The sequence below is a fragment of the Rhinopithecus roxellana genome, chromosome 16, assembly GCF_007565055.1.
Source record: "Rhinopithecus roxellana isolate Shanxi Qingling chromosome 16, ASM756505v1, whole genome shotgun sequence".
Taxonomy (NCBI): domain Eukaryota; kingdom Metazoa; phylum Chordata; class Mammalia; order Primates; family Cercopithecidae; genus Rhinopithecus; species Rhinopithecus roxellana.
Window position 1 is genome coordinate 22,158,950 of NC_044564.1, and position 13,646 is coordinate 22,172,595.

General features: G+C 37.9%; 1 protein-coding gene across 2 annotated transcripts in view; it reads right to left on the minus strand.

Annotated features, from left to right (window-relative positions):
• Positions 1–379: 379 nt before the first annotated feature.
• The window catches only part of MELK (maternal embryonic leucine zipper kinase), a 108,639-nt gene continuing 95,372 nt past the window's right edge, over positions 380–13,646 (minus strand). The window contains exons 13-17 of one of the 2 annotated variants that reach the window (XM_030919641.1): positions 12,364–12,595; positions 8,497–8,593; positions 7,206–7,374; positions 3,133–3,236; positions 380–903 (exon numbers count right to left, since the gene is read on the minus strand). In XM_030919641.1, the coding sequence (XP_030775501.1) occupies positions 726–903; positions 3,133–3,236; positions 7,206–7,374; positions 8,497–8,593; positions 12,364–12,595 (780 nt within the window). In that variant the 3' untranslated portion in view covers positions 380–725. The remainder of the gene's footprint in view (positions 904–3,132; positions 3,237–7,205; positions 7,375–8,496; positions 8,594–12,363; positions 12,596–13,646) is intronic. The other variant, XM_030919640.1, reaches the window with a different exon arrangement.

Genomic DNA, 13,646 nt, shown 5'->3' on the forward strand with positions numbered 1-13,646 from the left:
GAAGTAAAAATACAAATTTGGGGCCAACATTGAGACTTAGGGAAATTACCATAAAGTAACATTTCAGGGGGGGTTCATAGTTTGGATACTTATCATTTGTTGACCAAACATACTTACTGAAGTCAATACTCTTTTATTCAACATATTAAATGTGTTGTTTAACTCTGGTAACCACAGCTGTGACTTAGTTAACGATCTCAATAAATCCTACTTAAATCAGAGACAGGAAAAAATTATGCAAATGAATTCTTATCTGTTTTTCTGCCCAAGGCATATTTGATAACAGATAAAACATACTCCAAATAGTCTCTACTTAATAGTCAGGAAGCCATTTGAGGTTTTATTTGGATCAAAATCAAATACAAAGAAGAGAAGCCTGCTATATTCACAAATGGTTTTATTTCAGAAAGAAATTACACATTAAAAAGAGACATAGTTAAGAGCTTACATTCACATATGGAAGTGAATCTAAGAAAGTCAACAATTATTAATATACGAAACCACATGATTAAAAAAGACAGTAACAGATAATGACAGATGGGCTTGACTTAGATTCATCCACAAAATAATCTTTTGTTTAAAAACAAAAAGATATTGGTCTTAAGATAGCTCTTTAGAAACAAGTTGGTAGTTTCAATGAACTTTAAAATCAAAGCGATCATAACAGTCTTTATGTAGGCTGTATCACACCCACACCCATCCGGCAGGATGGAAGAATCCATCAATTATACCTTGCAGCTAGATAGGATGTCTTCCACTAATCTCTTGTAAACCCAGGCATCGCCCTTAAGCCGCTGCCTCCTGATACCCACCACATCCGGTTTTTGAAGCTGGCACACTTCTAGTTCAAATTGCATTGTCACTTTGCCAAAATCTGACTGTGTTTGACACTTCAGTGTATAACTGCAAAAAACAAGATAAGAAGCTAGTTAGTAGGAGAACCATATTCTGTATAAGAGTTTTCTAAGCCTCTAGGAGGCCAGTGGAGGAAATGAACCATTATTTCATATTAAGCAAAGTATTACTGTTTACAGTTTCCAAATGACCTAACTATGCTTTAGTAATAGAGTATGACTGGTGTTTTCCCAGAAACTGAACTAGGATCCTAAGAATAAGCATGAAAAGGCTTTATTAGAATTCTCCCTTGCTCCAAAGAAAAGCCCCTGTTTCATAGCTATACATGCCATTCATGCTCAAGAAATCTGGCATTCTTTACGTAACCCTTTCAACAGTGTAATCCGCAAACATTGGGCATTTCCACAACATTCACAACAAAGGAAAGTGCAAGAAAGATAATATTTCATATGTGTGAGCCTTGTCAGAGACTTCTGTCTTTCATATAAATAAAGCTGAAGCCACTAACCTGTCAGAAAGGCACGTGTTTTTGAGGTTTTTCTAATTAGTAATAAGAGGTTATGATCATCACATCACTTTATGGCAGAAAGAAAAGCAGAAAAAGTCCAAGGAAATGATATATTCCCATAACTGAAATGTATAGCATTTATAGCTAGAACTGCCGCATTATCTACTCTGAGAATGGAAAGGCCCAGTCAAAATGAAGCCTGAAACTCATCTTAAGACATATGTATGACCCTGAAAAGTTGGATAAATTTAATTCATGTATATAATTTTTAATTAGTTTACATTCTATTTTAGAGTTTTGTCTTACTAATCTTCAATAAACAGAACTGATTTTAAGTTTCAATTCCCTAAATACTTAAGGGTTCCTGATTAGGTGCTGTTCCGCAGATGTGTGGAGAAGTTACATTGTTTCTGTTACGCACTTTTTTCTGTTTCATACTGTTATGTACCAAAATATTCTTTTTCTTAGTAACTTAGTCATGTGTTTTGGGAAAGAGGCTTGATCTCTCAAAAATAAGCAGTCCACATCAGAAATGCCAAAAGGAGCACCCTGTAGTTAAGATTCTTGACAGGAAGATGAGGCATAGAACAATTTAGTCACATGTTAGATCTAACAGATCATTGAGAGGCCTGTGACAGAGATATGCCCAGAGGCTCATAAGCCCCAAGCATGAAGAAGAGATCAGAGTGGGAGAGATGTGTTCTAATGAAGCCTGAGAGGAATGCCAGGGTTCATAGAAGGAATGCTTGCCAACATTTACAGGTAAGTAAAAAGTAAAATTATATCTGTACAGGAATGTTTCTTAAAATCTTACTCTATATTGACTATTCTATTTACCTGTTTAAATCCATGCGTGTCTCTACTGGCTGCTTTAATAAGGAAATTTTAAAGGGAAATAATTGAATGGAAATGCTTAGAAATATGGCCATCTTGGGTAACCAGAAGAGGCCTGGCTATTGAGACCAGGAGATCATAACCAAGGAGCTTTTGATGGCAATTCCTTCAAAAGGAGAGAAATAAGGTGAAAAAACTTCCTAAAGCACTGAAAATCCAGCCCTGAAAAATAGCCAATCATGGAAGAGAAGGATTCTATATAAATCCCTGATTTGTTTGAAATGTCTCACAAATTTAATTATAATTTATAAATACTATTGTAAAGCAGAAAATCAAAGGAAAATAGAGGATCTACAAGAAAGCCAGAAGAATTTTGAATTTTCCTATTTTGAAATAAAAAGTCTCACTTTGAAAGTGGAACAATATCTATGCTTCTAAAACTTTTATAGCTTGAACCAAACAAAAGAGAATAAATTATAAACAATAACACTACCTTAAAAGCTTTTGGAATGAGGTGGGAGAAATATATTTTTTCTAAAGCACAGGGATGGGGAGATCAACTCCTATTTTCTCTTTTTTTTTGAGACAGAGTCTCGCTCTGTCACCCATGCTGGAGTACAGTGGTGTGATCTCAGGTCATTGCAGCCTCCACTCCTGGGTTCAAGTGATTCTCATGCCTCAGCCTCCCAAGCACCTGGAACTACAGGCATGCGCCACCATGCCCAGCTAATTTGTTCGTATTTTCAGTAGAGATGGGGTTTCTCCAGGTTGGCCAGGCTGAACTTGAACTCCTGGCGTCAAGTGATCTGCCTACCTCAGCCTCCCAAAGTGCTGGCATTACAGGCATGAGCCACAGCACCCAACCAACCCCTATTTTCTCAAAGTCCAAAAGACATTAAGTGATAAATGCAACAGCTTGTAAATGTGCTTCTTACCCCTTTTGTACAAAGTCAACATGCTTCTTTGGAAGGATAGACATTATTTCATTCAAGAGTTGATCTGGATTCACTAATCTAGTTGTAGTCACATTATAGTGAAGCTTAAAAAAGAAAAAGAAGAGAAGTAAATTTTTACATCAACACAAAGACTATCACACTAAATCAAGAGTTCCAAAACTCCTCAATATAGTACCATTTCAAATGGAACTATTTCCTGAAAAATACCAAAGGAATTTACAGTCAACTCTTTTTTTTTTTTTTTTTTTTTTTTTTGAGACGGAGTCTTGCTCTGCCGCCCAGGCTGGAGTGCAGTGGCCGGCTCTCAGCTCACTGCAAGCTCCGCCTCCCGGGTTCACGCCATTCTCCTGTCTCAGCCTCCCGAGTAGCTGGGACTACAGGCGCCCGCCTCGTCGCCCGGCTAGTTTTTTGTATTTTTTAGTAGAGACGGGGTTTCACCGTATTAGCCAGGATGGTCTCGATCTCCTGACCTCATGATCCGCCCGTCTCGGCCTCCCAAAGTGCTGGGAGTACAGTCAACTCTTAGTGAGTTCATGGCACACTGGGAAAGCTTGGAGAAATGATGGTTATTAGTAACCACACCCATAGCTTCCTTTTCATACTTTCATCTTCCTCTCCTACCAATCCTTTTAAAGAAATAAATATTAAAGAGCATCCATCTAACTGTTTGATCTGTGCTTGTTTTCCCCTTCCCACACTATTTTAAGAGACATTAACAGTCCTGAAATGTATACCACAGAAAGATAAACACCATACAAACTTTGCTTTGTACCTAGTTGGATATGTTTCCTTAATTCTTTCTGGATTATTTAAAGAATATTATAGAGTTCCAGGAGCTGAATTTATGACAGTTCTATGAGGAAATAAATGTAACAGGTATTCCTTTTAAAAAGTAATGTCATATTATTTTTTCTCATTGATTGAGAGCCTAATTCTCAGAGATAATTTCATTCCTAATTGATATTTATCCTTCATTCATTCACCAACTATTTTTTGAATATTTACTATGTGCTAGGCACTATTTTAGTGGGTCCTGGACACACAAAAATCCTTCCCTTTCTGGTAAGTACCTTCACTGTCAAACAAAACCTTAGTTTCTATATCTTTCAGGTTTGAGTTCATTGTATAAATAAAATGCTGAGGGAAAAAAGTATCCAACTTTTCAAAATAAGAACCTATTGCCCAAAGAAGAGATATAAGTTTCTTAAGGTAGTGCTTCTCATAGTGTGATATAAGATATACAAGATAGACAAGGTAATTCTGGGTGGCACATGGATAAATATTTTTAAATATGTATTTGTTCCCATCTGATTTAGAAAACATAATTAACAACAAAAAAATAACCCTAAAGATATATGTTTCCTTTTAAATAAATTTGAGTTTTAAAAAATTATCTTGATTGTGGTAATGGTTTCACAGATGTTACATATAATGCCAAAGCATATTAATTGTACTTTAAAATATGCACAGTTGGCCAGGTGTGGTGGCTTATGACTGTAATCCCAGCACTTTGGGAAGCCAAGGCAGGAGGATTACTTAAGCTCAGGAGTTCAAGACCAGCCTGGGTAACATAGTGAGACCTTGTCTCTACAAAAAATTAAGACTTAGCCAAGTGTGGTGGCACATGTCCCAGCTACTCAGGAGACTGAGGCAGGAGGATGGCTTGAGCCCAGGAGGTCGAGGCTGCAGTGAGCTATGATCATGCCATTGCACTGCAGCCTAGGCAGCAGAGCAAGACTCTGCCTCAAAAAATTAACAACAAATAAAATAAAATATGTGCAAGTTTATTATATATCAGTTATATTTCTATAAATCTATTTGTTAAAGGAGAGTCAACATAAATAAAAATACCAGATAAATAATAGTGCACACAATACACCCATATAGCAAATGTCGTGAAACTGAGTGTAAACGAAGGGACCCTCTCTTTCTTGGTTCCTGATCCAGTACTCTTTTCACCAAACTAAATTGGCTCTGTCAAGATGATATTAATAATAAACTGAACACCTTCAAATCACAATATAAATTACTGCTTTGGTAAAATAAAGAATAAATCCTAATTTATCTATTTAAATTTTGGATTTTTAATAGACTGCTTCCTAAAAGAGGACATAACTACATATGATTTGCTATCTTAAAAAACTAAGGTATTATTTCTACTATCCTTGCAGCTCTTCTGGTAAGTGTATAGTTTTTAGTACAGTATTTGAAGTTGGTGGAAAAAAATAAGGTTAATTTCCCAAAGAAAGTCCTTCAGTTTTGCAAAAACTTAAAAGCAATAAAAAGTGTTAAAGATCTAAAGTTAAAGTTTTTGATCTTAGGACTCTGCTAATTATAGACCATGGGCCTATAGATGGGGGGGGGGGGTAAAGTGCTCAACACTGATAGTAATCCTTGATATTGGAAATACCACCTTATACTAATAAAGCATTTAATACGCCACGTAGCATCCCATATGTAGAGTCTTGTTTCTACATCTCAGCCCTGTGAGGTTGCCAGGGTAGGCATTTTTCCAGATTTTACAAATGAAGAAACTGAGGAGATCAGGAATAAAATGATTTATCAAAGCTATATAGTACGAAGCTGGAGCCAGAACCCAGGTCTTCTCATTCCCAATCTTGTGGTTTTTCTCCTACATTCTGGAAGTACTGGAGAACTCCCTAGAAAGCCAACTAATACCACAGTAGTTTCTATTGAAAAATGCATTCAGGTTCCAAAATATTTACATAAGTGACCATTTTTAGAACATTATCCATTAGTATTTGGTAACTGCTTAGCTTCTCAATAATGTATATATACATATATATGGTTGAACTAGTTTCCTTAATTTTATTTAACATTTTTCAGTGCAATGGTACTATGGTTTTTTTAAATCCCAGTGTCAGTGCTTGAAATACTTAACTATCTCCAACCAGAGAAATTTCAAAACAAAAGAATAAAATATGCCTAATAAACAGCTGTATGTAACGTAAACGTCTCAGCACACTACAAAGTTCAAGGCAATGACTGCTAGTGGATAAATCCTATCTTCTTCCCCTTTAAGACAGAAAACAAATGAGATCTCAGAACATTCTCCTCTGAAACACCCTTCTGCCTAGTAGCTCAGCATTTTCCTTCCCTCACCACCCAGATTTGCTCATTACGAGAGTCTCAGTGCAAAAACTAAACACAGACCCAGTCCCCAAATGACGGGCACACTACCATCTTCTCCCCAGCTCTGGGCCCACACCTCTTGGAACGTGTTTTTACTATAGCACTAAGCCCAGTGTGTCAGAACAACATCCTAGCCTGTTTTCACAGCCAGCCTAAGAATTCCTCAAGGACACGGGCTGTGTCTCATTTGTCCCTTTACCTCTTAATTACTCCCTTTCCACCAAACAAACATGTATTCATTAGGTGTTTGAATGAATACTCAGAAAGAATCCAAGAGAATAGAAAGTACTTTATATCAACTAATAGTTTATTTTTTCCTTTCCTTCCTTGACCAAATATATTGTCCACACCGGTGACACATTAACCCTTTTAAAGCATACTGGGTCTATTAAATAAGATCCACACCTTTTTAGCCAGGCCTTGAGGCCCTTCCAGCCTACCTTCCTCGCTTGTCACTCACTGTTTTCCTGACACACACCACACTCAAAGTTCCAATTATCTTCCCATGCATTCAAATATTTCATGAGGACCTACAAAGTATCCATGAATCAGGGACACAACTAAGCTCAAGTCCCCCTCCTTAGCAGCTCTCAGTTCTCCATCTGTGCCCCCTGCTTCCTCACCTCCATGTTGCCCCTGTGACTAATCCCTCCAACTGCTCTTGAATATTTGAATGACAGCTGTTTGCTCCTTGAAGGGAGTGACTGTATCTATTTACTGACTGCACAGTAACATATATATTTTAGTTGCTCAAAAAACATATATTAACTAAGTGAATGAATACTCAAATAAAAAAACACTAATAAATTCATTCAGTACCTTTAAAAAAAAAAAAAAGGCAGTCCATTAGCAGTCAGTCAGCTTCTGAAATCCATATGAAAGAATTCCAGCCTGCTTACCTTTAGTCTTCTGGGCCCGTCTCTGGCACAGCCCTTCCTTTTGCTCCTGGTGAGCACAGTGATAACCTTATCCAACCCCCTTTCAAGGCTTCCAAACACTTTGGCTCCCTTTCTTTTTGGAGTCTCCTCCATATGTGCTTGGTTGAGATCCAGTTCCACTGAGCGGCACCTGGAAAAAAAAAACAAAAAAGGCATGAGTAGAGCTGGGCCTCCGGCCTGTGGGGTCCGCAAGGGCGAACTTTTGTCCCTTCATACACATTAGGGTGCCTCATTCAGGTATGCCAGGGCCAGATCACCTCTCTCCTCACCAGGAAGCACCAAAGCCATTTCCTCCTGGACAGGAGCTCTCACCCTTCCACCAGGCAACTGCCACTCAGCAAAACTATTTATCCCCTTCCTTTTTAAAAAATGTCATATATATAGAAAAGTTCAAAGAAGAGTACAGTGAACACCGGTATATCCTCCTAGATTCAACAATTGTTCATATTTTGCCACATTTGCTTTCTGTATGGATATAGATAATACATTAATGTGCATATGTATATAGATATATACTGATATATATACATCAATGCATATATCTATATACATAAATTTAATGTATATAGGTAATACACTAAATTTACTTATTTGCTAAGCCATCTGAAAGTAACTCATCTGAAGATATCATGACACTTTACTCTGAAACACTTCAGTATACATCTCCGGTGAATAAGGATGCTGTCTTCCATAAAGACGATACCATTATCACATCAATAAATTAATAATAATTCCATAATATCTAATACCCTGTTCACATTCTAATTCTCCCAATTGTCTCTAAAATAGACAAAGCCTTTAAGAAATTGCTATAAAAGAATAGCAACTTGAAGGGTTACCTATGCTGCAGAACTTTTCATACAGAGGATTTTCTTTGAAACAACAGTGAGTATCTTTACGATTTGGGAGGACTACAATCTGTTAGTGGATATCTATATTTCACTGGCCTCAGAGAAGGGTAAGATGGGCCTCAGAGAGGCAACCAGTTGGCTGGGGTGAGGGCCACTGTCTTCCCGGCCTGTTGTACTTAAGGTGCCATCCTACTGCTGATCAGTTTCACAATTCTACCCCATGAGGAAGGCAGTGGCTACATGTCCAGGAATGGCCACAGGTCATCCACATATAAACAGATATTCCTACTCTCCAACAGAATCTATGTGATGATTTACCTTAATCAGGTCTATTAATATATGAAAAAGGAAATCTGGTTACATACACTAAAGATTAGAATCTAAAAAAACCAAACACTTACCGTCTCTCAGGGCTAATGACACCTGTCATTAACTTGTCTGTTCCTGTTGAATTTACTGGCATTTTAATTGGAGTTTCTTTCAGGCACTGGTTTCTAGCTATTAGAAACAGAACAAACGCAATCCATATGCAGCACATACTATGGTTCTGAAATTTCTATTATTAATAATAATGCGTGTATCACATTATTCATTGACTCAGAAATAGTATAATCACTTGACCTGTGATGTCAAAGGCTCTAATTCTTTCAAGAAATGTTTCCATGTGATTTATAATAAAAACAAAATCATTTTGCCTTGTATGTGTGGCTCTTCTTTTTTTTCTTCACTGCAAATTGAGGCCATGCTTTTCATTTTATTATAAACAACATATGATAAATCTAAACAGATCATATAAATACAAATCTCATAATTACTGATTCTTTTTCTAAAAATAAAAGTCAATCTGTATTTATACAAGGGCCCAATTTATGCTTTCAATTGATCTAATAGTAAAAGGTGTTAATTCAATTCATAGCCCGATTAAACTCATGTTAGGCAAAAAGAACAGACCCCTGTGAAAGCTTGACATAAGTTATTAAAGAGATGTAAGCTTTGGCCAGGCACGGTGGCTCACGCCTGTAATCCCAGCACTTTGGGAGGCCGAGGAGGGCAGATCATGAGGTCAGGAGTTCGAGACCAGCCTGGCCAACATGGTGAAACCCCATCTCTACTAAAGATACAAAAAAAATTAGCTGGGCCTGGTGGCGGGCGCCTGTAATCCCAGCCACTTGGGAGGCTGAAGCAGAAGAATCCCTTGAACCCAGTAGGCGGATGTTGCAGTGAGCCAAGATCACACCATTGCACTCCAGCCTGGAAGACAGAGTGAGACTTCATCTCAAAAAAAAAAAAAAAAAAAGATGTAAGCTTTGATTTTTTTTATATTCTCTGTTCCAGAATTTTATGTTTTATTCTAAGTAGGGTATTTGCATTCCAGATAGTTTGTGACAAATTTGTACTAACAAATCTGGTTATGCTGATTAGCTCATGATCTAAAAGTTTTATACCCTTTAGAGATAATATTCACACTATAAAAACAAAGACAAAATATCAAAATTTGTACAAGAGATTAGGGGCTTGGTTTTGTTTATGACTATTTGGCTATACTCTCACTTTGCACAAGAACAAGAAAATAAGAGCAATCAGAAAGATCTACAAAAACAGTTTTCATCTTTGTATACAGACAGTATCTATCACCATACAGAACTGACCTTCAACAAACTGCCAATGCCTGCATTGTATAGGAAGGATAAAAATGAAATTAATATTTATGTCAAAAATAACTCACAATGAAAGTAAAATGCAGGGCTGGGCATGGTGGACTCACCCCAAATTTACTTTGGGATTACTCATCCCAAAGTAATCCTAGCACTTTGGGAGGCCGAGGCGGGTGGATCACCTGAGGTCAAGAGTTCGAGAGCAGCCTGCCCAACATGTTGAAACCCCATCTCTACTAAAAATACAAAAAATTAACTGGGCATGGTGGTGCACACCTGTAATCCCAGCTACCCAGCTACACAGGAGGCTGAGGCAGGAGAATTGCTTGAAACTGGGAGGCGAAGGTTGCAGTGAGCCAAGATCACGCCACTGCACTCCAGCCTGGGCAACAAGAGTGAAACTCTATCTCAAAAAAAAGAAAAAGAAAAAGAGAACGAGAAAGAGAAAGGAAAAGGGAAAGGGAAAGGGAAAGGAAAAGGAAAGGAACGGAATAGAACGGAGAAAAGCGCCAATGGAAGCTAGCAATCATGGCTTCAGCCACTTGCTTCCTTAAGTAGCTCTTGTGTTTAAAGAGAAAAGACCAATACTAATAGCTTTGACCAACATAATCTTTCTCGTCATGACAACATATGTCAACTGATAATATTTCAAGACTGTAAAATAAATTCCAAACTACCCACACTGTAAAACCTTCAGAGTTACACAAAAAGTAAAAAATGTCAATAATGGAAGGGATTATGGCACTAAAAGTTTTTTAAAATAAAAAAGCTCTGGGCCGGGCACAGTGGCTCACACCTATGATCCCAGAAATTTGGGAGGCTGAAGCAGGAGGATCACCTGAGGTCAAGAGTTCGAGACCAGTCTGACCAATACGGTGAAACCCCGTCTCCACTAAAAATACGAAAATTAGCCGAGCGTGGTGGCAGGCGCCTATAATCCCAGCTACTAGGGAGGCTGAGGCAGGAGGACTGCTTGAACCCAGGAGGCGGAGGCTGCAGTGAGCCAAGATCACACCACTGCACTCCAGCCTGGGCAACAGAGCGAGACTCCGTCTCAAAGAAATAAAAAAAAAAAAAAAAAAGAAAAAGAAAAAGAAAAAAGAGAAAAAAAAAAAGCCTTGAATGAGCTAAGGTGAGCTGAGGAGGTCCATTTTATCTCCCTGCCCAACCCCATGATTCACAGAGGGTACTGTATTTACAGTAGAGAAAGAACAGAAAGAGACCCTTTCATTGGGAAAGAATGCAATAGCAAGCTACCATTGCAGGGTAGAGGCTATCTCACCGAATTCTCATAACCACCACAGGAAGCGCCACCGCCCCCCCACCCACCATCTCACACACAAACACACACACACACACACCAGGACACCAAACTGGCCTCACATTTTGGGGGGAAAGTGTTATTTGAGTTGATGAAACGGAAAATGTCATTAACATAAAAATGGGACTTCTAGCAAATATTCTGGCAAAGTCTTCCGTAATATCTTTATAGATAAGAAGTTAATGCCTCAAACCGGCTACAAGCTGCATTAGTAAACTAGAAGCACAAAGGTAGGATGCGGTTTCACAGCAGTTCACATGGCAATGCTCCAGAGTTTAGGTTTGTTAGAATCTTAAAACTAGAGAAGGTCACAATTGCTGGGGGAAAAAAGGCTAATAAAGTTTAGGTAACATTTTTTAAAGTGACACAAACAAGATCACCATAAATAAAATTCCTTTGGGTTCTTATTATTTCATTACATAAATATGGCCCCTATTATGTAGTAGGCATCAGGCCTAGTACTATGTACTATGTACCAGACAGGTATGGCCCCTACTACAGACCATGCCGTGCTGCAATAAACAAGGCAGAGAGTCTCTACTGTCATGACACTTACCACCCTATCCTAGTGAGACCCAGTCTAGAAAACTCAGTTTAGTTCTAGGCACTGTATTCTAAGAGGCAGACTGACCAAATAGAATGTGTCCAGATGAGGCCAGCAACCAAAACAGTGAAGTATCATAAAGGAAATGGTTTAAATAACTGGTGATGACTAAACTGAAGAGGAAACCAAGGGAAATGAGGAAGTTGTAATAACTGGACGAAGACAGATATCTGGAAGGGCATCACAGATTCACCCTGTCTGTTAAAGACAGGCAGTAATACCATAGGGCAGAACAGGACCAGACACCAGAAATGGAGCTCCAGATAAGTAAAGGCTCGATGGAGGCGTCAGCTTGAGTCGTAAGTCAGGGTAAAGGGGCGTGCGAAGTCTAAACCTGGGTATATGACCTTGGACAAATCACTTCACTCCTTCTGAGTCTCAGGTATCTTAGTTGTGAAAAAGGGAGTTGGATTAAATGAACTCTAACTTGTCTTTCAGCTTTGATATCCTATGATCTATGATTCAGCTTTATAAATGTGAAAAAGAGGAAAAACTCAGTATTATTTGAGAAGAAATTGAAATTGACAAATATACTTTCATTTCAACTAATGCAAACGACATGATAAAAAAGCAGCTTGACTTCTAGAAATTCCTGAAAGCAATGCTAGTCACTTCTGACCTGCTGTATGTTTACTTGATGTGGTAAGAAAAATGAAACTTCTTACTGCTTAATTCACTTAGCAAATACCTTTTGAGGGTGTAGTGTAACGATTTGGTGTAGTGAGTATTTCTCTCTTATGCTGGTTCTTATTAACTGGAGTCTTTGGCTCAGGAAACATAAAGTACTCTTCATTCTTTACAGCAGACTTAGGAGTATATACATTTTCTTTGTTATTTAATTTATTTGCAGGTGTTCTGCATAAGGCTGGAGTTAATGATTTAGATTCCACCCCATTTGATTCTGTCCAATACTTGGTAAACTGGAAAAAAAAAAAGTTACTTGATAAAGCACACTGAAGAAGAAAAGTCAATTTCTTTACAACATTCCTTAATCATTTGCAAACTGCCTTGTACTATTTATTAAAATGAATTATCAAAAGGTATTATTGACAATATTAGGAAATTTGAAAATATATAGTTTTCTTTAATACATGTAGGTCACTTTAGTCTGTTCTATTGACAGTAATTTTCAATATGATACAGGTTGAGTGTATATACATACTCAGATCCTAGGCAATATTGTGAATGGCCACAAATCAATTGCTAAGAAATGCTTTCCATACCTAGATAGATTATAGCATTATGGCATAATCTATAGATAGTCACGGCTTGCCTCTGATATATACCAAAAAAAAAAAAAAAAAGTTTAGTCAGCAATTAGGGCAGAAAAAACATGTTAAACTACTCTAACAGAAATGTTGGATAAAAAATACTTTTTAATCCTTTTAAATTTATGGTTGAGCTTGCAAGAGAGTAAGGAAAATCCTGAGAGGCCAAACTAAAAACCTGAGAACGAATCCAAAGGTGTAACCAAGGCTGAAACTCTCTGCTGCCCTAAGGGCATCTATCTTCTATCTCTGATAACCTACAGCTTGTGTTTCTACAGCCACAGAAGCCTTGGGCCTCTGCAAGGTGGTGAGTTAGATCCAAAGCTCCCATGTAAAGCCAGGAAGGGCTATAACTATAATGAAAGGCTGAGTTAAATATAAATCTGCTCTTCAAAGGGAATAGGCAAGAAAAAGAGTGTCTTGGTCTTGGTTCTGAGGGAGGTGAAAAATGAAGCTTCTTTTAATAATTTGTAAGTAAACACAGGCCAGTCTTCAAATAAATAAAGGTCCAAATTAATACAACCTGCATGGTCCCAGAAACCTCACGCCTAAATTTAACTTAAAGTAGTCCTAGGCTGGTTGTGCCTAAGGAACCTGGTAGAAGCAAGCACAACTCCTACCTGAAAGAAAAGTTTCAGTCCAACCCAACTCAAGCCCTTAACCCAAGCCTCAGATAATTTCCATAGAGTTCAAAGAAAAATAA